The sequence below is a fragment of the Gadus chalcogrammus genome, chromosome 1 (genome assembly GCF_026213295.1).
Source record: "Gadus chalcogrammus isolate NIFS_2021 chromosome 1, NIFS_Gcha_1.0, whole genome shotgun sequence".
Classification (NCBI taxonomy): domain Eukaryota; kingdom Metazoa; phylum Chordata; class Actinopteri; order Gadiformes; family Gadidae; genus Gadus; species Gadus chalcogrammus.
In genome coordinates this window covers 26,399,035-26,424,944 of record NC_079412.1, presented here as the reverse complement: position 1 = coordinate 26,424,944, position 25,910 = coordinate 26,399,035, and the positions used below count along the sequence as shown (strand labels likewise).

The 25,910-nt window shown below is 48.7% G+C and overlaps 1 protein-coding gene across 1 annotated transcript in view; it reads left to right on the top strand.

Annotated features, from left to right (window-relative positions):
* The window catches only part of LOC130387450 (MORN repeat-containing protein 1-like), a 43,693-nt gene extending 19,456 nt beyond the window's left edge, over positions 1 to 24,237 (top strand). Inside the window, exons 11-14 of the mRNA XM_056596580.1 lie at positions 7,581 to 7,720; positions 8,116 to 8,180; positions 19,921 to 19,994; positions 23,361 to 24,237. Coding sequence (XP_056452555.1) covers positions 7,581 to 7,720; positions 8,116 to 8,180; positions 19,921 to 19,994; positions 23,361 to 23,464 — 383 coding nt within the window. The 3' untranslated portion in view covers positions 23,465 to 24,237. The remainder of the gene's footprint in view (positions 1 to 7,580; positions 7,721 to 8,115; positions 8,181 to 19,920; positions 19,995 to 23,360) is intronic.
* Positions 24,238 to 25,910: the final 1,673 nt, after the last annotated feature.

Below are 25,910 nucleotides of genomic sequence, written 5' to 3'. Positions count from 1 at the left end.
TGTGTACAGTATGTGTGTGCATTTGTGTCTGTCTATGTGTTTTTCATGGGCAACCCCTAGTGACAGCATGAATCAACACATTTGGTTTTAACGCTGGGCCATGGGCGTGGGGGTAGGGGGGGGGGGGCGATACCAAAATTGCTGCTCTTCTCACTTGGCTGTGACGGCTGTACCCGGCACATACACAACGGAACCAGGGCTCAGCCAATCATCATTAGAGCACCGCAGCTGCCCCCCCCCCCCCCCCACACACACACACACTCACATACACACACACATTGCTCCCATTAGGCCCTGTGCTACACACACTCTTTTACACACACATACACACATACACACACACGCACTCCAAACCATCAGTACCCATTATACAGAAGTGGTGTAAAAGCCTGAAGAAAAAGAAGTGAATAGAGGGCAGGAAGGGGGATTAGTCATTTTCTACTTGTCAGGGTGGTGCGGTCGGAGCCACTGTGTAAAGCCCTGTTCCCTGCTAGGCTTTAGCTACTCTAAAGATGCATTTACCTCCTTCCAGGGTTGGATGTTCCTGTCAACTTTCACCTCCCTAATGCACGGGGCTCAAACACATTGGATCATGGCGTCCGTTGGTATTTGTGTGTATGCTTTGTTTATTGCACCATTCGCTATAAACATTAACATATAAGAAGGAAATGTCTATAAAAGAAATGGGTATGAATATTGTTCTACGGCGTGGTGAAGGATGGGTGTTTTATTTCCATTTTTGTGCACATGAGTTTCTCCAGCCAAAGATTGACATGTAACACTATTTTAACAAACACAATCTTCCATAAACCTAGGAAGACTGAGTGGTCCCACTCAAAAATATATTTTTTCCCCGAGTCAGAAAATTGGTTTGTTACTATTGGTAACATTGTGGTTCAGATGAAGCGGGGAAGAATTATCCATGCAATGATTTCAGCTCTGGATTTTCCAGTTTGAAGTTATAAAGAGTGAACGAAAGTCAAAGAAAAAGTGTAAAGAATTGGACACCACAGGGCTGGATGAGCGAGGGGCCCTGAACAGGGAAGGTTCAGGATAAGGATGAAGGGTAGAGTGACATAGTGTGGCCATGCGGAAGGGAGAGCGAGGGAGAGCCAGACAGCAGTGTGTTCAATTCCTGACAGCTTCTGCTCATTTCACAGCAGTTAAGCTAGGTGAGGACGCTAACCCCCCTCGGGCTAATTCTCCTGCCAGCTGCCATCGACCTCTCTCCTTCCCTCCCTCCCGTGTTCATCCCCTCTCTCTGTTCTGCCTCCATTTGCAATCTTTTTTTTGGTCAGACCATGTCTACCACTGACTGTTAACACACTCTCTCAATCGAGTGATGCTAGTGCGAATGTCCTCGCTGAGGTGCTAGTGGACATTGTCTGAGTGAGATGCTAGTTCAAGTGTCCTGAATGAGATGCTAGTGCACGTTTCTTAAGTGAGATACTAGAGCACTTGTCCTGAGTGAGATGCTGGTGCACGTTTCTTCAGTGAGATACTAGAGCACATGTCCTGAGTGAGATGGTGGTGCACGTGTCCTGAGTGAGATACTAGAGCACATGTCCTGAGTGAGATGCTAGTGCACGTGTCCTGAGAGAGATGCTAGTGCACGTGTCCTGAGTAAGATGCTAGTGCACGTGTCCTGATTGAGTTGCTAGTTCCTGTGTCCTGAGTGAGATCCTTGTGCACGTTTCTTCACTGAGATACTAGTGCACGTGATTTGATTGAGATGCTTGTGAACCTGTGTCCTGAATGAGATGCTAGTGCACGTGTCCTGATTGAGATGCTAGCACGCTTGTCTTCACTGAGATGCTAGTGCACGTGCGATGATGGAGGTGCACCTGTGTTCTGAATGAGATGCTGGTGCACGCGTGATGATGGAGATACCCATGCACTCGTGCTGAGGGGCAAACACTCCGCCTGAGTGCTGCTTCATCAAGTCTGGCCGCTGGGGGTCAAAAGTCAGCATCATTAGATTAGTCTGTGATCTCCCAAGTAATTACCCTCCTAGAGCAGCCACTCACTTATTGATTCACTGTTTGTGTGTGTGTGTGTGTGTGTGTGTGTGTGTGTGTGTGTGTGTGTGTGTGTGTGTGTGTGTGTGTGTGTGTGTGTGTGTGTGTGTGTGTGTGTGTGTGTGTGTGTGTGTGTGTGTGTGAGAGATACTTTCCTCTAACACTGAGCAAGAGTCTCCACGGTTGAAGGGTGGATTTCTGATTTCACTTACGATATCAGATTGATCTTAAAATCTTTCGAGCACAAAGGAAAGAGTGAGCCCTCGTTTTTATGAATACGATTATCTTCATGGACATGGAATCAAACCTGCACACCCCTTTGGAAAAGCCTTCTCCTAGCAGTGATACGGCCATGCTCTCCCTAGTGGAGCCGCACAGGAGCAGGCCTCAGGAGAACCAGGACTAGGACGGAAAGAAGAGAGTGAAACAGGATCAACATCGTCATATACATTACTACGCAGGAACGGAAAATCATTACAAAAAAGAATGTAGGAAAATGAGATGCGTGGTAATTGGTAGGCGTCTGGTTTATAAAGCAGAACGGGGGTGTGGTGCTATCAAAGCCATCGCTGTAATTAATTGCGACATCCAACGCGGCGGCGTGCTTCAAGCAGCCAGGCTTGATGTATTTACCACAGGTGCTGTAAACGGCGCCGAAATTACCATTTTCCATCAGCCTTTATAATGTGTCTGGTCAAATATGAGCCCAAAAAATATAATCCAATTATGTTTTATTGATCATCAAACCTGCACTGAAGGGAGGCTGGCGTGGGGGGAGGGGGGGTTGGATCGGGGGGCGGGGGCGGGATTTATGAGCGTCTTCGGCGCCGGGCGGGCGCACACTTGATGCATCAAGGTCGTCCCTCTCAGCCTCCAGACGCGCACGCTTATATACGTCGCACAGGAGCCCCCCCGCCGCCAGCCGCCCGTACCTCCTCGCTCCGCCCAGGCTCCATCACGTCCATCAACACGGCCTTCATCAGCATCACCACCTCCGACCGTCAGCCATACACCTCCATCACCCCCTCCTCCGACACCACGAGTGTCCCATTCTTTCAACACCCCCCAACTTCCTAACCTAAACCTTCATCACAACTACCTCCATCAACCCACATCAACCCCCTCCATCCTCACCTCCGTCACCACCACCTCCGTCACCCGTCCACCTCCGTCACCCGTACTTCCATCACCACCACCACTATGTCTATCTCCCCCCCCCCCTCCTCATTATATCATCCCCCCCAACCCCCGACACCTACACCTCCATCCCCACAACCTCCATCACTCTCTCCTCCATCCCCTCAACCTCTCCCTCCGCCATGGCCTCCACCACCCCTCCCTCATCACCTCCACCTCCATCACCCCCTCCCTCATCACCTTCTCCTCCATCACCCGTTCCTCCACCCCCCCCCCCTAACCCCTACTCCACCACTTTCCTCACTTCCTCCTACATCACCTCCACCTTCCCCTCCTCCCTCCCTTTTATCAGCCCTACCGCCTTATTCGTACACTCATATATCCCCCCCCCTTCTAGCAACCCCCCCCCCGCTGTCTCCACCTATACTGTCTTTAAGCTTCTGCTCCTGTGATGATTAAATCATCAGAGGTCCTCCATAGCTCTTCAGTCAGCCCGTCTCCTCAAGTGGTAGATGAGGAGGAGCGCTCAAGTGCACACATGACTGATGAGGAGGATGAAGGCCTGGGTGGTGTGGCTTGAATGCAGGTATGCTTATCCCAGTTCACACATCTCTCCCCCAAACACACACACACAATCTAAGGGCGCAAAGAGTCTTATCATGGAGACAGGTGTGTGGGCTTCAGGGCTACAGATAGCCGGAAACAGTGCGTGTAAAAGATGCTTCGGTTTGTGTTTAATTAGCTATCCTTGATTCAAGTCAAACTTTATTTATATTGCGCTTTCGGTGAAAAGCTCAAAACATGTAAATCTACATATTTAATGTAGCTGTAGTCCCTTTTTTTTGTGTCTGCATTGTGCATACTAAGGAAAGCTCTTTAGAAATAACCTGTTTCATTATTTGTTATACATCGTCAGACGGGTAATTTGACTCGTCAGACCATGAGAAGGTTTTTGGACGGGTTGGATTTGGTATGCAGGGCGTCCGACTTGGTTCTTCTGTTGGCTGGAGATCATAGCCTGGCTCTCTGAGTGCCGGCGTATGGATTAGCTTGTTACAAGGCCCTGGTACGACGCACCTCAGGAGCAGATGTTTGGTAAAGTGAGGCTGAGGGCTGATTAATATTCCATGGCTCCGGGGCCGATGCCGCGGCTCACTGCCGGCTAATGAACTGCTTACACCAGCGATAAGACCTCTCTGAGCCGTGCTCTGCCCCTCCTGGACGCACAGAGGACAAAACCCAGCGCGCCCGCCCCAGCCTCCCACCGTTTTCCACTTGGCTCAGCAAGCGAAAATGTCAGCTCGGATTTTGGTTTTTGTTGATGTGACAACGAGGTCAAAGCACACCTCCAAGAAGACAGTAGTCCCAGCGGACCGCTGCGTGGGCTTATGTGTGTGCGTTAAGTGGCTTCGGCGGTTGGGTTAATTGAATGTACGGTGTGTTGTGCGGTGTTGAAGAAAAAAAAAAAAACAGTCCCACGCGTACACACTTCCCTCGCTCTTTACTTAGCGAGACAACATAACGAGACGACATAACGAGGCAACGGCGCAATTAGGCGAATCCGAAGAGGCAGGTTTGGGCACATCACCCCCCCAACCCCCATCCCACCTCCGCCACCAGCATCATCCTCACCCCCCCCCCCCCCCCCCCCCGTGGAGCAGCCGCTCTCTCTCTCTCTGTGGCATTGCTCGCCCTCCTGGGTTAATTGGCTACACCGCTCGGTAAGAAACCTGAGGCCTGCTGATGGGGGGGGGGGGGGGTAGGAGGGGAACATGTTGGTTGGGGCTGGGAGGGTAAGGGTTCCATGCTGGGAGATGGGAGGTTAAGGGGACCATGGTGGTGGGGGCTGGGAGGCTAAGGGGACCATTGTGGTGGGGGCAAGGGGAGGGTCACCTCCACCGAGGGCATCATTTTACGACAAAGGACAAAACGCGTCATTTTAAACAACAAATCATCTACGGCAGAATTGTTTTTTATTTTCATTGTTTTATACCCCTTAAGTCTCCTAGCGGTTGGTATCCCTTGTTAGTGCTGCTCTTTTGCTCCAGCTGTTTGTTTATTAGTATTTTTATTACACTATTTTTACGACTCTCATTAATTCTCCGCGGGCAGGAGGCGGAGAGAGGCTCCACGCGCGCCGCGGTTAATCCGGCATGCTAATTTGACACCAGGCCTGTGCGTCCTTGCCATCGCTGATGCGGCCGGTGGACCAGCTCGATGGAGCAGCGTATTTCCGGTTCTGCTCGGGTTCCGGTTCAATCTCGACGCGGGCCTAGGCCGTCAGTGAAAGCTTTTTGCTTTTTCGGTCTTCAGGGTCCACCGGCCAAAGCGGGCATCTTTGGCAGTCTGAAGTACAACGTGGCAAAACCCCATCCCTTACGATTGCGTTGCCCACCCCCTGCTATTAATCGCGCATTGTGCTTTAATCTGTGATAACAACAAAGTGTTTCGACCAAACTGTTCCTGAAGGGTGAGGCATCATGTCTACATTTAAACATCAGTTTGAAGGGAGTCCTATCAAAACGTATGATTTAAATCCTGCTTTTTGGAATCCAAAAGGCCGGTATTACTTTAGTCTTCCGTTGCAACATCAAATCTGACATTTGCATTTCAGCCCGCAAAAGCTTCTTGCCGTCGCTAATCACAGGTACGACGCAGCCGAAACAGCCTGACCCGCGGCTCTGCCGTCCTTCTGTGAAGCCGGGAGTGGAAATGGAAAAATTACGCAGCATTCTCCCATTTCAGGTTCGTCACTTTATTTTTTTTTAATAACAGTGCTGGCCCCGGCTTCACACAGTGGAGGTGATTGAATAGCCCTGCACTTTTCCTTTAAAAGCCCCGGGGAAAGGGAAAGTGCGACCGCTCCTCCTCCGCCGCCACCCCCACCCCCACCCCCACCACCAACACCACCACCGGCACCTTTTAGTGTGGGGGCAGACGCAGGGCACTGAATACATCTGGAATGGGGAAGCATAGACACTATGTTTAGCTGTTAGCGGAGGGAAGGGCGAGCGAGCGCTGCAGACAGGCCTCAAACGACAAGCTGCAAAATATTAAGCACCGTTGCCAGGGATCTGAAATCAGTGTCAGACAGACGGCGAACACGGCTTTATTATGTGCGGCGCTGTATGTGTTAGTTGTGTCTTTTCTCCCCTCTCCCCTCAGCGTAAGCTCTAATGTTTTGCCGGGTTTCCGTTTTTGCATCAGTGAGAAATATCAAATGGTTAAATGTCGACACTGCTTCAGTTAAGCCGAGCTGCTCCTGTCCAGAGGACGGTAGAGGCGTGCGGCAGAAGGAAAGCTCACTCTTTTCTGTTACTTTGAACAGAAAAAGACACAATAGTATTTGTGTCTTTCCTCCAATTTCAGTCATGTGTCCCCCACCAACTCTTTCACTCTTGACTCTCTCTCTCGCTTGCTCTCTCGTTCTCTGCATTCATTTTATCTCCCTCTCTCTCCTTATCACACTCCCTCCCCTCCCATAGTCTCTCGGCCAGTCCCCCCAGCAGTCCACCTTTGTCTACCATTCCTCCACTTTCCTCCTCTTTGTGCATTCTCCACCTCCTCCACCTCCACCTCTACCCCTCTCCTCCTGCATCACTCCTCCTCTCCTCTTCACTTCTGCCCCCCTCTAGTCCTCATCTCGTCCAAACTCCCTCCACTTCTCCTCTCCTCTGCATCTTCTGTCTCCTCCACTCTTCCAGTGCCTCTCCTCCTCCTCCTCCTCAGCAGAGCTTTTCTTGGACACTGGTTATCGACTCCTACGGCATTGGGCGAGGGAGCTCGAAAGAGAGAGTGAGAGGGAGTGAGACTGAGAGATAGCGAGTGTGTGTGTGTGTGTACTGAGAAAGAGAGAGAGAGACAGACGGAGAGAGAGACACTAATTAGCTTTCAGTGGCCCCATGCTGAGAGGTCAAACGATCCTAGCCAAGACCCCCCCCCCATCTTGTGTCAAAGAGAGTGTGTTTGTGTGTGTGTGTGTGTGTGTGTGTGTGTGTGTGTGTGAAGAGATGCTTTCCTCATGCTGTTGTGAGGGCCCAGACGGATGACCTCTGACCTTTCCTTCAATCCGTCTCTTGACAGCGTTTCACCCTACTTGTTCCCTTACCTCTCTCTCTGTCTGTCTTTCTCCATCTCTCATTCTCACTATCTCTCTCTCTCTGTCTTGCTGTCTCTCTTTTCTATCTCCCTTTACCTGTTTTGATTGTTGGGCAATTTTAATTTGCCCAATTTGAAAGGACAGGTTTTGATTTTACGCTGAATATAAAATCATTCCAAAATATAACTGCTTTGGTTCAGATTCGTCATCCTGAAGAAGAACCTAAGAATAACGCCATGTCCGCCTCCCAGAGCTGGTAGACCGCTTGCTTTTTCACTATTTTTGTATCACTGCACCGTTTATCACCCTCTCTGTATCACCCACAGGGCTGATTGGACGAGAGGACAGCCGCATCTTCCAACCCATCACTCGGAGAGTAGTAGAAGGCCGGGCGACGTTTGAGGACTTGATGTTGGCCACGCCCCCTTCCGATTCCGTTCCGTGTCAACTGGAGCAGTTGGAAAAGGTACGATGTACCTTACGTCAGTTTAAAGAATGAAAACTCCATTCCTGGAAGTGCTGGAATGGGTAGCTCTGCCGGTAGCTTTTCCACTTTTGTCGGTCAACACTGAAACCCTGCTGCTTGCACGTGAACGCACCGAGAGGACCGCCTCTTTGTGGAGTTCTCTCTCCTGATTGGATGGAAGTGGGAACGGGAAAACCAGAAAACAATTATTCTGATTGCTGCAGAGCAAAGGTGCGGGTTCATGGAACTGACCGAAAACTCCATCTCAGTGATGGATGTCTGAATATAGAGCTATCTAACACTTATTTTAATAAATTAATAAATTCCATATATAATGCCTTTAAGCGTGCCTTTAAGTGGTTGTTTACTTTAATCCAATCAATCTTATCCCTCAGAGTACGAAGAAGCCCCCACCCAGCAAAGAACCGGCTGGTGGTCAGAATGCCAACAAGAATCGCAGGTACTCATGCACATAAACTCAAACACACACACACAAGCTCACGTGCATGCAAACAAGTTTGCTTATTGAATTACCCATGTGAATCATCATGAGCTATACAGCTTTAAAGAGCTATAAAACCGTCTGTGCAAAGAACACCGAAGGCCTTCAAATAATTGAACAATTTATATTACAAATACTTCTACGATCGTTTTTGTCATTTACACATGAGAAAAAGAGAAAACCAACCCTCACACGTTGCTACTACACTACTATGTACACACACACACCTGGCCACACACGCACACACACGCACACAAACACACACACCCGTGGTGGCTCGGTTCGCTAAACCTAAATGGAGCGTCATTTCAGTGGCATGTTATTCCCAACAAAGCGGCTTGATTACCCCCCCCCCCCCCCCCCCCCCCCCCCCGGTCCACCCATCCCTAGCACCCCCACCATCACACAAACATATCCCCCCTTTGCCCCCCCCCCCCCCCCCACACCATCTATTCTCTGTAATGGAACAATTAGTTGTGCCGGGGACAGCTTGCTGTGGTTTATTGTTGCCAGAACCAGCGGTAATTTCTGAACACACTCACCTGCCTCCACTTAAAGGTAGAAGCCAGCGACGGTGGTAGAAGGGGCGGTGAGTGTGGGGGGGAGGGAGGGGAGAGACGCAGAGATGTTAAGATGTTTTAATGTTGAACTTCATTTGCCAAAGCTTGGTGGTTGAGGGGGGGAGGCGGGGGCACTGTCTTTATGGGGTTTTTTTGCGCTGAGAGAACTGTGCAGCGACGGAACAGTCATCTGTAAACACATGCTACTATTTAAACTCTGCTCGGCCCTCGTCTATGTGTGTAAGATACACACAACATAGATCAGCTCTCGTCCTATGGGCTGGTCACATGATGCTGAGTGACAGGAGAAAAAGAATAACGATCTTTTGTCTCATGTTTCTGTGGAACATGTCATGTATTTGAAGAATGAAATGTACGTATCAAAATGTAAAAATTCTCCACTACTACAGTATATATATACTATATATATATGTATACGTGCACATCAGTGGCGGCTGGTGGTTTTTAAAGTGAGGGAGGAAGGACTGCGCGCTTGGTTGCCATTGGCCTGCTTGCACTGTTGGTGTATGGTGGCATAAGAATGTGAGAATCAAGTTGTTTCAGGGTGTTTTGGTGAACTACAAAATAGCAGGGAGGGAGTTATGTGAACAAAATGTATACAAAGCCACCAGTGGCATCACTGTAATTTGAGAAGGAAAGGATGCAAAGCATATTAGTCAAATCAGTCCTACTATTGATTTGTAAAAGGAAATCAAAAAATCTGGGCCTATCATTGGGCCTATTTTTGCCCTCACTGACTGAAGTTATGTAGCTATGTTTATTTTCAGTACAATTGCTTGTAATGCTACCAGTAAGTCATGCGTACCTAGCAAACCATGTAGCACTCACAACACTGACGTTGCCATTACTTCTGGTGACCTTGATTTTGGGAAGTGGTCTACCTCTTTCTTTGGTCGCTAACTTAGCACTGTAACTGAATGAATGGAATGCTTTTTGTAATAAGACGTTAACAATGTCCTCCGTTTCCAATGTTTCCATTGTGCATTTAGGATCTCGCTATCGCAGATTTCACTTGCTCTGCGTCTCTCAGACTGAGCACCGCGGCAATGCAGACCGGGTTTGCTATCGACAGCGTTGCCAGATTGGGCAGATTTCCCGCCCAATGATAATCTTTCCAGCCTAACATAGTTATAAGTAGCCCAATTGGGTGGGAAATCGGACCAGTCTGGCAACACTGCTCAACATCCAGGGATCCTGTTTATTGGTTCATAGCGCAGACGGATAGATTTTTGCGCGAATCAGACCCCTTAAGGTCCCACCCACTCAGAGGAGGATTTTCCTCCTCTCTCCCATTGAAACCCATGTTATCCACCGGCCGCCAGTACTTTCGGGAAAATGAATGGGAGTGAACGGCGGCGGAGGGAGGACGTTCCTCCCTGAAGTAATTGTCAATAGGCGATAGGGGGTGCTAATGTCCCTTTACCCAGGGAAACGAACATTATATATTCAAAGGCAATAAAGTAGTCATATATAAGGGCATTAATTCATTACAATAGTCTGGGCAATCTACATTTTTTATTCTCAACAATGTTAGGGAGGATCTTCCTCCCTCTCCTCAATGGAGAAGCCTCCACTGGTGCACATACATCATAGCTGTGCCGCTCTTTCACACATGTTCATCTGTCCTCTGAGTTTGTATAGAAGTCTCTTTTCCCTCCACCAACACTCCCCACCTGCCTCTGGGAGCCGGGGGAGCCGGGGGTCCGGGGCCCCTAAGTTTGATGGATTTTAAAAGGACGCTCCCCCGAGATTGAACTCTGTTTCGCCATTATTTATTCATCCTCGTACGAGACATGATTTATTAACGGCACACACAGCCACTCACAAGACATTCGTTAATCTTTTAGGAGAATTGAGAGATCTGCTACTTCATTGATTCTTCTAGGTCCAGTCGAGTTTGTGTGTGTGTGTGTGTGTGTGTCTGTGTCTGTGTGTGTGTGTTTTCACGGTTCCCCCTCAGGAACGTGAGCCCCTCGCCCAATTAGCAGGCCGCGATGAAACAACCAACAAAGACGATACGCAGAGAGCGTGTCGGTGCATGTGCTTCCACTTTTTACTCTCCCCCTTTCTTTCTTTTTTTAATGTGTACGTCCTTCCTCACAAATTACAGTCTGAGCCCTAACTATGGATTTCATGGCAAACAATTTCCTCTCTTTTTTAACTGTACAGCCGCTCCGTACAATTTTTACGAGCTTGTTGGAGAAACCGGACACTTGGGTTGGGGGGGTTCGGTTGGTCGGTCGGCCGGTCGGTTGGGCTGTGTGTAAAATCCAAATAAATCAGCGACCGGCGCTACAAAGAGGTGTGCAGTTACATTCATACGCTGCAGAAGTAGAGCACCTTGTGTTCCTCCGTAGGGGTTCTGCATCGCTGCCAACGTCGCTGACAGTTTGGGACCAACTGTAGCGCGCCAACATTTCCCTTGTGGCACCGGGGAGAAAGAATGGCGCATAGAAATGCCAGGTGTCCACTGGAGAGAGAGAAATGATGGGGAAGGAGGAAAAAGGGTCAAAAAAAATTGAAAATGGGCGTTTAAACAGAGGAATCGGTTTGAAAAAAGCTGCTGCCATTATGGAGGAATAAACTGCCTACCTGGGGGTAGAGCCATTAGCGGCTGTTTGAGTCGCCCCCGCGTGAGTAACTGCAAACCTCTTTATTTAATACGAGTTAATTAGTTGTGTCCGCCACTCTTTTATTTCTCTGTTTCTTTTTTCCCCGTGGTAAGACCACCCCCTTTGAGGTGAGAAGGTTGGGTAACTCAACGGCGGCATAATGGTGAGCTCGCCCCGTTCGCTTTTGGCACCCGCGTCAATCACTGACACCTCGCCGTGGTAACGCGGCGCCATTCAGACGCCACCTTGATTCCAAACGACACAAATCATTCGATTTTTTTTTCCTCTCAAAGAATTTTCCTCAAATTAATTGGATCCACAATTAAGCGGCCAGGCAAAGACGCCGCTGGGCCGGGACAAGAGGCAGAGAGAGTGGTGAGGGCGGGCACGGGGTGAAAACTGACACTTGAATGAGACTGCAAAGAATGGGGGGCACAGAGGAAAAAAAAAGAGCGAGAGAAGAGCGAGGGGGGGTGTGGGGGGTGGTATCGGTGTGAGGTCTTCACGGAGGTCCCTCAACTTGTAACTGGTCCATTGTGGCCCGTGAAACTGGCCCAGGGTCGCTCCCCCCCCACCCAACCTCTTTTGGCTATCCAGAGCCGAGACCATCGCGTTTGTTACACGCCGTGGCCCTCCTTGAAGAATCTTTTTGCGTTTTACATTTTCAACACTATTCTCCGCAGGGGGTGTTCTCTGCCTGGGAAGGCCTTGTGGAGACGTGGGGGTAGGGCAGGGCTGCTTCACGGGTTCTTTGTGGAGAACCATTTATTCTCCTGGTGAACCTTGAACCACCGAGAGATGACGGCCTCGCACACGACGCTTTTGACCGGTCAAGTAAACAGCATTTCTTTAGCCGCTCTGCCGGCTCTCCCACCGCTCGTCCTTTTACAAGGACTTGTGATCTCCTCATTGGCAGGGACATCTGTTGTGTGGGATGACCTTGGCACCGTTTTTCTTTCTTTTTATCTTTGTGAAGCTGAAATATCCCTTTTCTTAGGGATGGGTGAAAGCCCGTAGAAAGATTTAATATATAACACCCAACGTGTGTAAAAACACGTGTCTATAGTGCGTCGTTCTCAAGAGCAATACCCACGGCTGTGAGTCGGCACCCAAGCCAAACCAATCAAACTTTATGATAAACGGGGATGAGCACAACACAAGCCCCTCCCCCCCCCCCCCATCGCGCGGCACACCCTCCCCAGAGACAGGTCGATCCACAGGTCTCCACACTCCACAAGGAAAGGTCGCTACGGACTAGAGGAGTCCAATGAGCATCCGTCTCGCTGGGGGGGATAGCGAGAGGGTTCAGGAATGAAATGCGGGGATGTATGGACGGTTCAGAGAGGACGTGACCGGACAGCGCCCAGAGCAGCAGGGCGTTCCTCAGGCGCGCGGCAGGGTGAACTCGGGGCAGTGAGGAAGATGTCCCCTGGTGCATCGCTTCCTTCTGTGCCAGGCTTCAGAGGTCGAGGCGTGTCTGCTGGAACGAAACCGCCGAAACAGACGATTTAAGGTCAGATTTAGGTCTGATTTATGTCAGATTTAGGTCTGCCAGGGATGGGTAGCAAAGGCCGTAACGGAAAACCACACCACAGGTCGACGAAACAATCAATGAATTAAAGGATGTTCCTCAATGTTTATGTCCTCAATTATAACAACAAATCAAAGAACCTCCCACCCATACAGTGAGCTTCACCTTTTACATACGATCTTCCACGCAAAGTTAATACTCAGCAACAAGATATCTTGTACAAGTGGTTGTACTTTTGTGAATTCAGTGTTCAAGTTTCCAGACGAAGAAACGTCTGAAAAGTGACGTTGGCCACGCACCACTAAAATCCGAATCACAAGACAGGGGAGCTCCTTCAGTCTCACACCCCCCTCTGACTTTGTCTGTCCCAGTTCTGGTGAGCCTAGAAAAACGGGACAATCTTGAAGGAGCTGTCTTCGTCACGTTGGATTACGTGGGCTGCTACGCCAGCTCCCAACAAGCCAAGGGGTTTTAGCGATTTCTGGAGAGGGGAACGTAGCCCTGATAGATGCGTGTGTTTTCTTCTCGCTTTGGGGACCCAGACTGTGCCGGTATTGTGCGGCTGTCATATAATGGGGGTAGGCTGTCGCAGGGCTGTCTGATGCCATTAATTTGCTTTTCTTCTCCCCCACAACACTCTCCGGGGGCGCGCGCCTATACAAGCCCATGGCGGAGCTTTTCAGCACCACTGCATGTACCCAAACCCCACCCCCACCCTCTACCCCACCCCAGTCCACCCCCAGAACCACCACCACCACCAGTCCTTTCTAATGGAACACTGGCCCGGCTGGAGAGGCTTTTTAAGCCGAGAGGGTACTGTAGAGGGGGTGGGGTGGAGGTGGTGGCGATGGTTCTGGTGGTGGAGGTGGAGTACTGAGGGGATTTTTGAACAAGCATGGTCTTTTCAATCACAGGTTGAAAAAATGGGGGTAGGGGTGGGGCAGAGACAAACACACAGGTTTCCTCCTGACGTCTCTATTTATACAGGAGTGAACCCCAGCCCCCAAAGCACCCCCCCCCCCCCAGCTCAGACCTGCACACATCTGTGATACCGGGGGATAGTGAGGTGAGGTGGGGGTTGGTTAACATGAGAGGGAGACTGACGGAGAGATGAAAAGAGGTGAAGAAAGGCAAGAGAGGGGAGCGGGGGGTAGAAGGAGAGAGAGAGAGATTGTCAGCGCCCCTAGTCAGTGGGTTGCTGCTCCTGCATTCCAAAGGATCATGGAAATGAGAGGAGAGGGGAGGGGAGGGGAGGGGAGGGGAGGGGAGGGAAGGGGAGGGGGATTTGCCAAGACGGGCGTGAGAGACACAGTCAACCCCCTCCAAAGCATCAACCGAGCGCGCCTTCTTTCCCCCGACACCACGAGATCATGGAGACGTGTTTTTCAAAGTGCGCTTCTCCCATCTGAGGCCGGGCCCCCCGAGGACCCAGAGGAATCCTCTCCCCTCCTCTCTCCTCCTCTCTTCTCTTCTCTTCTCCTCCTCTCCCCCTCCTCCTCTCCTCCCCCTCCTTCATCCCCTCCTCCTCTGGTCTGCTGGAGCTGGCGGGCCTCTGGAGAATTATGGAGCGAGACTAGACCGTGGTTACAGGCTAGTGATGGAGAGAGAGACCAGACCGTGGTTACAGGCTAGTGATGGAGAGAGAGACCAGACCGTGGTTACAGGCTAGTGATGGAGAGAGAGACCAGACCATGGTTACAGCCTAGTGATGGAGAGAGAGACCAGACCGTGGTTACAGCCTAGTGATGGAGAGAGAGACCAGACTGTGGTTACAGGCTAGTGATGGAGAGAGAGACCAGACCGTGGTTACAGTCTAGTGATGGAGAGAGAGACCAGACCGTGGTTACAGTCTAGTGATGGAGAGAGAGACCAGACCGTGGTTACAGTCTAGTGATGGAGAGAGAGACCAGACCATGGTTACAGCCTAGTGATGGAGGGAGAGACCAGACCGTGGTTACAGTGATAGAGAGAGAGAGACCAGACTGTGGTTACAGACTAGCGATAGGGAGATATCAGACAGTGGTCTCAGCTTAGAGATGGAGAGAGAGACTAGACCATGGTTACAGCCTAGTGATAGAGAGAGAGACCAGACCATGGTTACAGGTAAGAGATGGAGAGAGACCAGACCATGGTTACAGGTCAGAGTTGGAGAGAGACCAGACCATGGTTACAGACTAGAAATGGAGAGAGAGACCATACCATGGTCACAGCCTAGAGATGGAGAGAGAGACCAGACTAGAGATGGAGAGAGAGACCAGACTGTGGTTATGGACTCGTGATGGAGAGAGAGACCAGACTGTGGTTACAGGCTAGTGATGGAGAGAGAGACCAGACCGTTGTAACAGACTAGCGATGGAGAGAGAGACCAGACTGTGGATACAGGTTAGTGATGGAGAGAGAGATCAGACCATGATTATAGTGATAGACAGTGAGACCAGACTGTGGTTGCAGGCCAGAGGTGGAGAGAGGGACTAAAAGTCCTCAAGAAGGAAAGTCAAAGTCACGTCAACGCTCGGGTCTTCGTTGAAGCCTGTGCTTAAAGGGTTCAGTGTCAATTTATTCCAAGCATCAAGGGGACATTGGAGAACAGTTTGTTCCTTTAGTTTTTAACAGCATCCGCTATTCCAGAGGGACCTCATAACTTTGAGAAGTACTTTCCTATTGACTTGCACAAGCTGTAGAGTTCCACTCCAAAGCTTTGTGTGGTTAGGGTTAGGGTTAGGGTCTAAACATGTCAATGCTCCTCAAGTCTGAATGCCATCAATTTTTGCAATTTTTAAGAGGGAGAAAGTGAATATTTAGTCCTTGGGTTTGTGCCAGAAATTACACAGAATATAATAAATTCAAAAAAGACAATACTACCAATCGACTCACTTATCGAATCACTTGAACAATCTCAACCCTACTTTCTAAATGAATGCCTTAGTTACAGTAACACAATCACCTCAGTTGACATGACCACCATTAGTAAACTGTTCATTATCTGAACAAGAATAACAGCAGAAGTAGACATTCACTCCGTTTTGAAACTCAGATTTGACATTCTCACACACACACACACACACACACACACACACACACACACACACACACACACACACACACACACACACACACACACACACACACACACACACACACACACATATGCACACACTCTCTCAATCACACACACTTTCACATACACACACACATACACTCTCTCACACACTGTCACATACACACAGTGTAGACTCATGTGGTTATCCTCACTGGGAGCCCCTGATTAATATGTATGTGGAAGAGCTGAGAAGATTCCTCTCCGACAGCTTTCCTCCTCTCCATCACCTCATCTCATGTTCTCCTTTACTCCTCTTCTCCTTCCCTCCTTCTCCTCCTCTCCCCTTCTTTTATCTCCTCTCATCCCCTCCTTCTCATCTTCTATCCTTCTCTATGCCTCCTCTTCCTCATTCCCTTCTCACAGGCCTCTCTTTTTCTGTTTTTCTCTCCCTCAACCTCTCCCCCAACACCTCTCTCTCTTTCTCCCTCCCGCTCTGTTTCCCCCTTATTCGTCTCTCTCTCCTTCTCTCTCTCTCTCTCCCTCTCTCTCTCTCTCTCTCTTCCTCTCAACCCTTTCTCTCCCTCTCAGTGATATCCCTCCCTATGTCTCTCTCTCTCTCCTTCTCTCTCTCTCTTCCTCTCATCCCTTTCCCTCCCTCTCAGTGATATCCCTCCCTATCTCTCTCTCTCCTCTCTCTCTCTCTCTCTCTCTCATCCTCTTCCTCCTCTCTCAGTGATATCCTCTCTCTCTCTCTCTCTCTCTCTCTCTCTTCCTCTCATCCTTTCCTCCCTCTCAGTGATATCCCTCCCTATCTCTCTCTCTCTCTCTCTCTCTCTCTCTCTCTCTCTCTCTCTCTCTCTCTCTCTCTCTCTCTTCCTCTCATCCCTTTCCCTCCCTCTCAGTGATATCCCTCCCTATGTCCCTCTCTCTTTCTGTTGTGTGTATAGAATGGGAGGTAACACATATGCACAGATCCCGACATGTGGAGCACGTGTTGCCGGTCCTATATGTGTGGGTTTCCACACAGATGCTGTTGCACATACACACTACTACTCTCAGGAAAGCCCCCCCCCCCCCCCCCCCCCCCCCAGCACACACAACACTTGAACACTCCCCCTCCCCTCCCTCTCCCCCCCTCTCCCTCTCTTATACAAGATCCCTTTTTTCCTGTGACTTGGAGATTTAGACAAGGGCGGTAAATCCCTTGTCAACGCTATAGAATTCACTCCATATGTTTGGCTGAAGCCCCCCCCCACCCCCCACCCCCCACGACTCAAACCCTTCCCCCCGAATGCCTTTCAATCACACACACACACACACACACCTCCCGCCCACCACCTTCTCCTGCATGACATCACTGCCTAACTATTCTGAGGGAAGTCGGTGTGTGCGCATCTGTGTGTGTGTGTGTGTGTCTGTGTGTGTGTGTGTGTGTGTGTGTGTGTGTGTGTGTGTGTGTGTGTGTGTGTGTGTGTGTGTGTGTGTGCGAGAGAGGTGATGGTGGATGGAAATGAGGAAGTGAAGAGGGGAGGTCACACCTATACTCCGGTGAACCTGTGGGAGCACACACACACACACATGCCTCCACGTGCACTTTCAGTGCCCTAGTCTGACCTCTCTCCGCACCTGCTTGTAATAGTATACGCCTTCCCCTCCCCCCACCCTCCCTCCCTCTACCTAGATACAAACGCACACACAAACACACACACACACACACACACACACACACACACACAAACACACAGATCAGCGCCTACAGGTAATCCTACACGGTACGTTGAGTAGAGGAGCGTGATTATCCAGCAAGTGATTGGTTATTCATTTGCATCCGCGCGACTATTTGTTTGTGGTTTGTGGCGGTTTCTACAATGTCTCTCCTCACCGCACTGCGAAACAGAGCCTTGGCGGGGAATGGAAGACGTGAGGCATTAACTATCGCGTCTAAGGAGCAACAATACATACAGGAAACACTAGTAATTGGTTGTGAAAGCCTCACGTCGCCCCCCCTTTGCCACCAGTCAACTTGGTTGTTTTGATGCAGCAGATGGGAGATTGTTAAGTGAAGGATGCTACGTGCTACGCTAGCGCAGTCTCGCATCAAACCTGACAGGCGTGAAGTAACTGTCTTTTGTTCTGAGTCTGAATCAGCCATGAAAGGCTTTAATGTGACTGGGACGTAGCCAGGTATGCTGTGATACAGAGCCTTAGCCAAACGTGGATGTGCACCCATTTTCCACACTGCCTGCTGTTTGCTGTCATTGTTTATTTACCATTTTTCGGATAGCAACAGTTTATATTACGTGTCAAACATACCCAACCAAGTACTACAACACTTTTATTGCAATGAAATACTTTGAACTACTTGAATGTGTCAATCTCGTACTGATGATGTAAATACATCTCTGGTAAGTCACTATCTATCGCTGAATGAGGTAACACAATGTGGATGGAGCCTATGGCCCACTCATTTCATGGCCCTTGCATTTGCACTGTTATTGAAGATATTAACTATTTTCTCCCAGAGTTTGTAGGGGACAAATGACAGCTTATCGCTACAGTGTTAACAAGGAAAAAAGCTACTGAAATCTATTTACAATTTAAGCTTGTGTTTGATTATAATAAATTGTGATGCATTTGCAAATATATAAGATATGTTTTGTATTCATAAATGTACTAATATAATTTACTTCATGGTGCAACTAGTCCAAATGGCTGTTTGCTTTGAGAACAACCCAAAGAGCCCAGCCTAGGATCAATTTGTTTGTTGTGCGTTTAAACAGCATAAAGCTGACATTATCGAGGGATTCAGAGAGGTTGCCTTCAAAGCTTGATTTCTCCCAGCGACTTTAAAAGAAAAAAACGCTATTCTGATCTTCACAATCGTCTTTTACGCGCGTGTCTCATCTAATGTTAGCGGGGACACGTTGAGGCTCTGATAACGGCAGGGATCTACTCTCCCTCCTCCTCCCTGTGCGCTGAGCGGAGTTCCCTGATGAGATCGACAAAGACGGGGCGGGCGTTGACATAATGGGTCCTGAGATGTTTGATCCCCCCCTTTTATGACGGAAATGGAGAAGGAAAGCAATGTCTAGAGAGCGCGGGAGATAAGCGAAAGCCCTTGAGCCCGCTGGGGTGTTGAATCAGCCGTCTATTGATTAACCCCCGACAACACCGGAGCACGCCGCAGATGGAGCAGCTGATTGGTCGGGAAGGGGAAGCAGTTCAATTAAAAGATGAGAGTGTGGCTGTTTGGATTAATGAGAGGAGGTGGAGGAGTGAGGAGACGGCTTTGTTGTCACACGCTACCAAAGTTTCTGTACTTGTCGGTCTTGTGTCTTAAAGCTCACGCTAACACACCCTTCAATCAGGGCGTGTTGTGTTTCCTTACGTGTTCGGGTACGATAACACCTCGATGGAAAGGTGGCAGTTAGCCTCTCCGACTTTCGTCTTCAGATTGATGTTTCATGTGTCTTCGATTCCCCCCCCCCCTCTCTCTCTCTCTCTCTCTCTCTCTCTCTCTCCTCTCTCCCTCTCTCCCTCTCTCTCTTGCTCTCTCTCTCTCTCTCTCTCTCTTTCTCACACTCTCTCTCTATAACTCTGTATATTACTCTCTCTCCCTCTCTCTATAACTCTATCTCTCTCTATATATATATATTTATATATATATATATATATATAACTCTATAACTCTAACTCTCTATAACGCTCGCTCTCTCTCTCTCTCTCTCTCTATAACTCTCTATAACTCTCCCCCTCCCTCTCTCTCTCTCTCTCTCTCTCTCTCTCTCTCTCTCTCTCTCTCTCTCTCTCTCTCTCTCTCTCTCTCTCTCTCTCTCTCTCTCCCTCCCTCCCTCTCTCTCTCTGTAACCCTCCACCTCTCGCTCTATCTCGCCCTTCCTCCATCCCTCCCTCCCCTCTCTATCTCTCCATGCAGGCCAAGTCAGGGCTCCCGTCTGCCCGGCAACTCCAAGAAGTCCGGATTCCATCCATCCAGAGCAGTGAAACCCTGTAAGACTGCCTCATGTTCTAGAAGCTCCCCCCTGCGCCTCCCGTTCCATCCAGACCCGTTGGTGTGCCTCTCCCGCTCTGTCTCACTCTCCATCTTTCCCTCCCTCTTCTCCCCCCCCCCCCCCCCCTTTAGGGTAGACATTCTAACACATCATATAAAGAAAGGATTGATGGAGTGTGTGTGTGTGTGTGTGGGGGGGGAGGGGCGAGGGGCCCACAGTGGGTTAAGGGAGGTTGGGGGTTATTCAAGCATAAAATGAACGATAGCCAACATGTTTGATGAGCTTTTGTTAATCTACCTTTGAAACTGTCTTGTGTTAATGAGTTTGAGTACGTGCACGCACACGACCGTGTGTGTGCGTGTGTGTGTGTGTGTGTGTGTGTGTGTGTGTGTGTGTGTGTGTGTGTGTGTGTGTGTGTGTTTGTGTGTACAATAGCACTCGCACCATCCGCCTTCATAAGACCCAGCCGTCGTCTCGTGTGTAGCCTTTGCAGTGAATTTGTGACCAAACCGTTGCATCATAATCATCATCATCATCATCATCATCGTCACCATCATCATCCTCATCATCCTCATCATCTTCATCATCGCCTTCATCATCATTACTGCACATTCAGGAGGCTCATTCAGTGGCGTCGCACAATACAGGAACCATCTTCTTTCACCCCAGCTCATACTGCGGCGGACCTTTCAGATGGCAACCATTCACAGGACAGCTGCTCTCTGACATCATGCGCGGCAAACGGACTCGCAGACGCACGTACATGTCACACACACATTGATAATGTCACAGACACACGCACACACACATACATACACGCGCGCACAACATGCACACATGTCATGCACACGCATTCACACTGCTAAGGCACACACACCCTGCACACAGACACACACACACATACCATTGACACACATACACACTGCTAAGACACACACACACCATGCACCCACTGCTAACACAGACACACACACACACACACACACACACACACACACACACACACACACACACACACACACACACACACACACACACAAAGCTCCCAGTCAGCTTTAGTAATAAATGTGTGTGTGTGTGTGTGGTTGATTGCGTGCTCGTATGTGTGTGTTTGTGTTGTGTATAAGTGTTGCATGCTCCAGGGCAGAGACAGGTGTGCTGCTCGTATACCGAGGAAGAGGGGCTTATGTTCAGGGAAGCCGCTGCGGATAGCCAATACCCACGGTGTGGACGTTTATGGAGGCTAATTCAATGCAATGTGATCCAGGATTTCTCTGTGAATTGTGACCGGAGACCCCACTAGCCCTCGCCGCCCCTCCTGCCCCCCCCTCCGCCCACCCCGACACCAGGGAAACACGATCACCCGCTAGGCCGTGGCGTGATAGCGAGCTAACACGCAACAGCTGAGCATCGTGGATACAAGGAACATATGTGTGTGTGTGTGTGTGTGTGTTTGTCTGTGTCTGTGTGTGTGTGTGTGTGTGTCACTTTATTTGTGGGGAGTACTGTGTTTGCACTTGTTCACTAGTGTACAAACACAAGCCCCCCTGATTTCATGGCAGATACAGTATAGTCAAGATGTCAGCTATGTCGATATCTCTCTATCTCTCTCTCTCTCTCTCTCTCTCTCTCTCTCTCTCTCTCTCTCTCTCTCTCTCTCTCTCTCTCTCTCTCTCTCTCTCTCTCTCTCAACTGCTTTTTGTGCAAAAGGACTGAGATTTAAGTTGTCTTTAGGTCTCGGCTGTGTGGAAATGGAATGCAGTGCTGTAGTTCCTGGAAGGAGTGCAGCACAGGTGTTGACTAGAGGTGCATAGCCACATTGTGTAGATTCTTGAAATGTACATACCGTACAAATTCACAGATTTGATGGACCTCCTATGCGTTAAATAATCTGAACAGTCTAGACAGTTGTTTTGAACGTCGAAGCCTCACACTCCCTTCAGCAGAGTTTTGCTGCCAACAGACGACAACTCAGGTGAAACGCTTTCAAAACGGAATATAAAAAGTGTCTCGCTTATGATTTACAGAGAATTTTGAAAGTTTAACAAAAATAATACATTTGAGTATAAAAGAACACAGAAATTAACACCGACACTGTCTGACCCAAACGCAACCATATTCAACTCAAACTTTTTTTTAACGTCTAATGCCCAATGCCTAATGACCAAAAAAGGGCACTGGAGTGGTCCCACTAGTGGAGGGCTGCTGGTATAACGGCTGAAGGAAATGTCGAGGTTGGAGGTGGGGTCACAACGTGTGTGTGTTTACTCACTGCCCACATGGACATATATACAGTACACTGCTCTGTCTGCTGTACATCTCACTATGTGGTGTGGTAGTATGTGTGGATGAGGGCAGGTTTAAGCAGCCTCACCTGGCGGAGTCTGATTGGACCCTGGCGCTGGGTGAGGCTGCACACCTGTTGCATATTGAGCAATCAGTGTGCAACAGGTTAAACCGGCCCTCTCCACTCACACTTGGGGAGGTCTCCTGGGTGGCAGCGGAGCACTCTTGCCAAAGTTTTTTTATCAGCTTTTTGCAATAAAACGGAAGTTTCCACCTCACAGCCCTGCTTACTTTGTCTGGAGGAGCCAAAAAGAAGTGTGTAATATACTTTGCTACATGTGGCTTTTAAACTGTGGAAATGAGTGACAATTATCGTTGCAGAAACCTTTTAGATTTTTTGCAATGGAAAAACTCTTTATTCATCAAAAATGTACGGCACATTAAAAGTTTGCCATAGAGAACTTCAGAAGAATCTAGAAACCAAGTGCTGAGCAGTTTAACAACACTCAACATTCTACACGTACATACAATCTTGCATTCCACTTCACTGTTCCCTTCACCCTAATTAATTCATGCTAGTAAAAATATAAAACACGGTACTTACCAACCTCTGCCCTGTCAAATGTAAATGAATACGATCCAATAAAGCGTAGCAAACACTATTTGGAGAGAAATTACCAATCTCGTTTGTCGAGGAACCGGCAGTCAATCGGCCAGTATTTAAATTCATTACACTGTGTAGGCCGCTGGTTTCAGCTACACATTTCAGATCCTTCAAATCTGGGAAAAAATATTAAATTGGTATTGGTCTATATTCAAGCAATGTTGACTTTGTTTATCAATTCAATTTCATCCTAAAATTGCTTTAACATATTTAAATGTCACTATTCAGTCATTTAGCTTACGCTCTAGTCCAGAGCAGTTTGCAGTGACTTTATTTCGATAAAATGTTTTCTTAATGAGCAGGTAGAGGTAATGTCACCTGACTCAGAAAGGCCTACAGGTAGCCTGCAGACCCAAAAGTGTTCAGCCACCTACTGCCTGCTAACTAAGCTACCTGTTTCACCTGTGTTTCCAGGTGAATATGTGATCATAGTGGAAGACGTGACCAGCCCTCCCTTCATGGGCCAGACGCTGCCCACAGCGTTCGCTCTTCTGAGCCTCCTCCCAGCGGAGGGCTAACCCGCAGGAACCCCACCCTCCAGGGCTAGAAGTCAGAAGACCACGGGACGTCAGAAGAGATCTCAGAAGACCTGGGGATCTCAGAAGACCAGGTTAGCCACCAAGTCAGGACACAGGGGGGAAGACAAACGTCCACATAAACTACAACAACCAACGAGTCTTATATTTGCAACTTGAGTCCATATGCTGTTTATACATAAACAGCATATGCATCTTAATTAAGCCAAGGATTTATTTTTTTTACCATACCAATGTAACTTATTTTAATTGTCAAATTTAGGACGAAGCCATATGTCAAATGTGCTAATGTTTCCGTAAAAAAAAAAAATCCACCCATTGGTAACTTCCATATCCGTCCGCCAAAATCGTTTCTGGTCCGTTGAATTAATAAAATATAGCTGCTTGCATTGTGTAGTGTGATAATGCAATTCGCATAACGTTTGGGCAAGTTTACAAGGCCCCACTTCTGTATTAAATGGAAATGAGGCAACAACATCTTTGATTATTCCAGTACTTGGTTTCCCAGTGCTTCATGTAAGCGATTGCTTCACCTTCAGCAACCCTCCCCCTGAGATTGCCTGTAAACGCCGGATCATTCCAGGGCACTGCCAGTCACGGCGACAACAGAACCACGTTTATTACATTTTTCGGCGACACAATGTGGTTCGCTTCACGGTTTGCCCTCCCGTGGCGGCCCCCGCTGCGATGTCATGGGAACGGGGGGGGGGGGTGTAGCCTTGTTCACCTGGTTAGTTGAATAAAGCATTGTGCGTTATCGACCAATGAAAAGAAAACCGGCCTTGTATCTCTGTGTTTATGTGTGTTTTATTTGTGACTTATTCACCGTACTTACCCTGGATACAATGCATGAAAAAGCCCTGCCATGTGGCTCTTGACGGTTTAGTTTAAAGAGGCGTCTGAGGAAAGGTAAGTGTGCCATTAGTTTCTTCGGATCCACGCGTGTCTTGCCGTGGTTCAGTCACAAACCCCTCATGTTGATGCATTGATCAAGCCCACTGATGTTGATGTTTTAAGAAGGCACTTTAAAATGATCTGCAGGTTCAGCAACCCCCCTTATTTTGATTGGGATTGGCTCAGAACCACTTACAGTCTATCCTTCAAATTTGAACAATTTCCACAATTCGTTAAACCTTTAAAGTCCTGCTGTGTATTTTTCGTCCACAGTTTCTCCGTTTGAAGTTCACAACCGCTTCTTCAATAGGAACGTCCCCAAGCCCATTGCCATTCAATGCGAAGCAGTTTCTTCAGTTTTGTGTCACTGCGTCCTTGAAACTCAAAACGTTGTTCCTGTGTGCGGGCATTCACCTGCCGTCAGCGTAGAACAGGACAGAAGTCAGCAGAGGTGACTTAGAGAGCTGGTCACTATGGGGACGGAGCGGGCTGATGCAGGTTCTATCCTCAGCTCATCCAATCCTAAGTGTTGAGGTGTTTTTAGGTGACCTGTCACTAAATCCCAAACTGATGCCCGGTCAGGCGGGCTGTCGTCTTGCATGGTTCACACCTCTGTGCAGGTGTCGAGTGGTGAGACATGGGTTGTGAAAAGGGCCTCAGTGGCTGTGAGGAGCTGATTCATTATTTATTAAAGGGTCCATGTTATATATGCTGCACAGGTACCCAAGGTGCACATTATGAAGTATTGCCTCGTGCTGCTTGCGCTCATTAGCACAGGAGCCACTCCAGGTTCCTAAATCATAAAGTTGGTTGTTATGTTAGCCTACCTCATTTTAGAGCATCTGCACAAACACCGGGCGCGGCCATACGCATAAACGCCAACAAAAAAGAACAAATTAGACTCGGTTCAGTTTTTATGGCTTTTAATAACACCCGGCACTAAAAACACACAAATAATAACTACCACATGTGCGCCCCATGGCTTATGAAACAAAGGGTGCGTTATTATTAATCGTTGTTTCAACTCCAGAATGACCTATGGCCCCGGGGTGACTTGGGCACGCCTCTGTTAGATATGGTCTTGCCCAATTTAGGCCTGATCCGGTCCTCTTTAGACCTGGTCTGGTCTGGAAATCATGGTCTGGAGACTTGCTTGAGAGAAAGCTCCCATTATGCTCAGTTGTTTTTTTATGGTAGCTGATCGCTCGTAGAACTGCAGGTGCTGCAATGAGGTCATGGCGTTCCCATGACGACCGCTGCATTAACAACTACATTCGCAAGTAAAGTTTTCTCTTGGGTAACCTCGTGTTGCTCAGATATCCGCCGGTCATTTGAGGCGGCGAGAAAAGTCAGAAATTAGTAACATATACTAAAATCGACAATTACAATGCCTGATAAATTGTTATCCATTTTGATCAGACACAACTGAATCAAATGCATTTGTTCAGAGGTATCTTACTTGTTTCATAGAGCGTTTGACTTCAGCGAGGTAGTCGTCCTCTCTGCCACCCTTTGTCAGTAAAGCACATCCAAA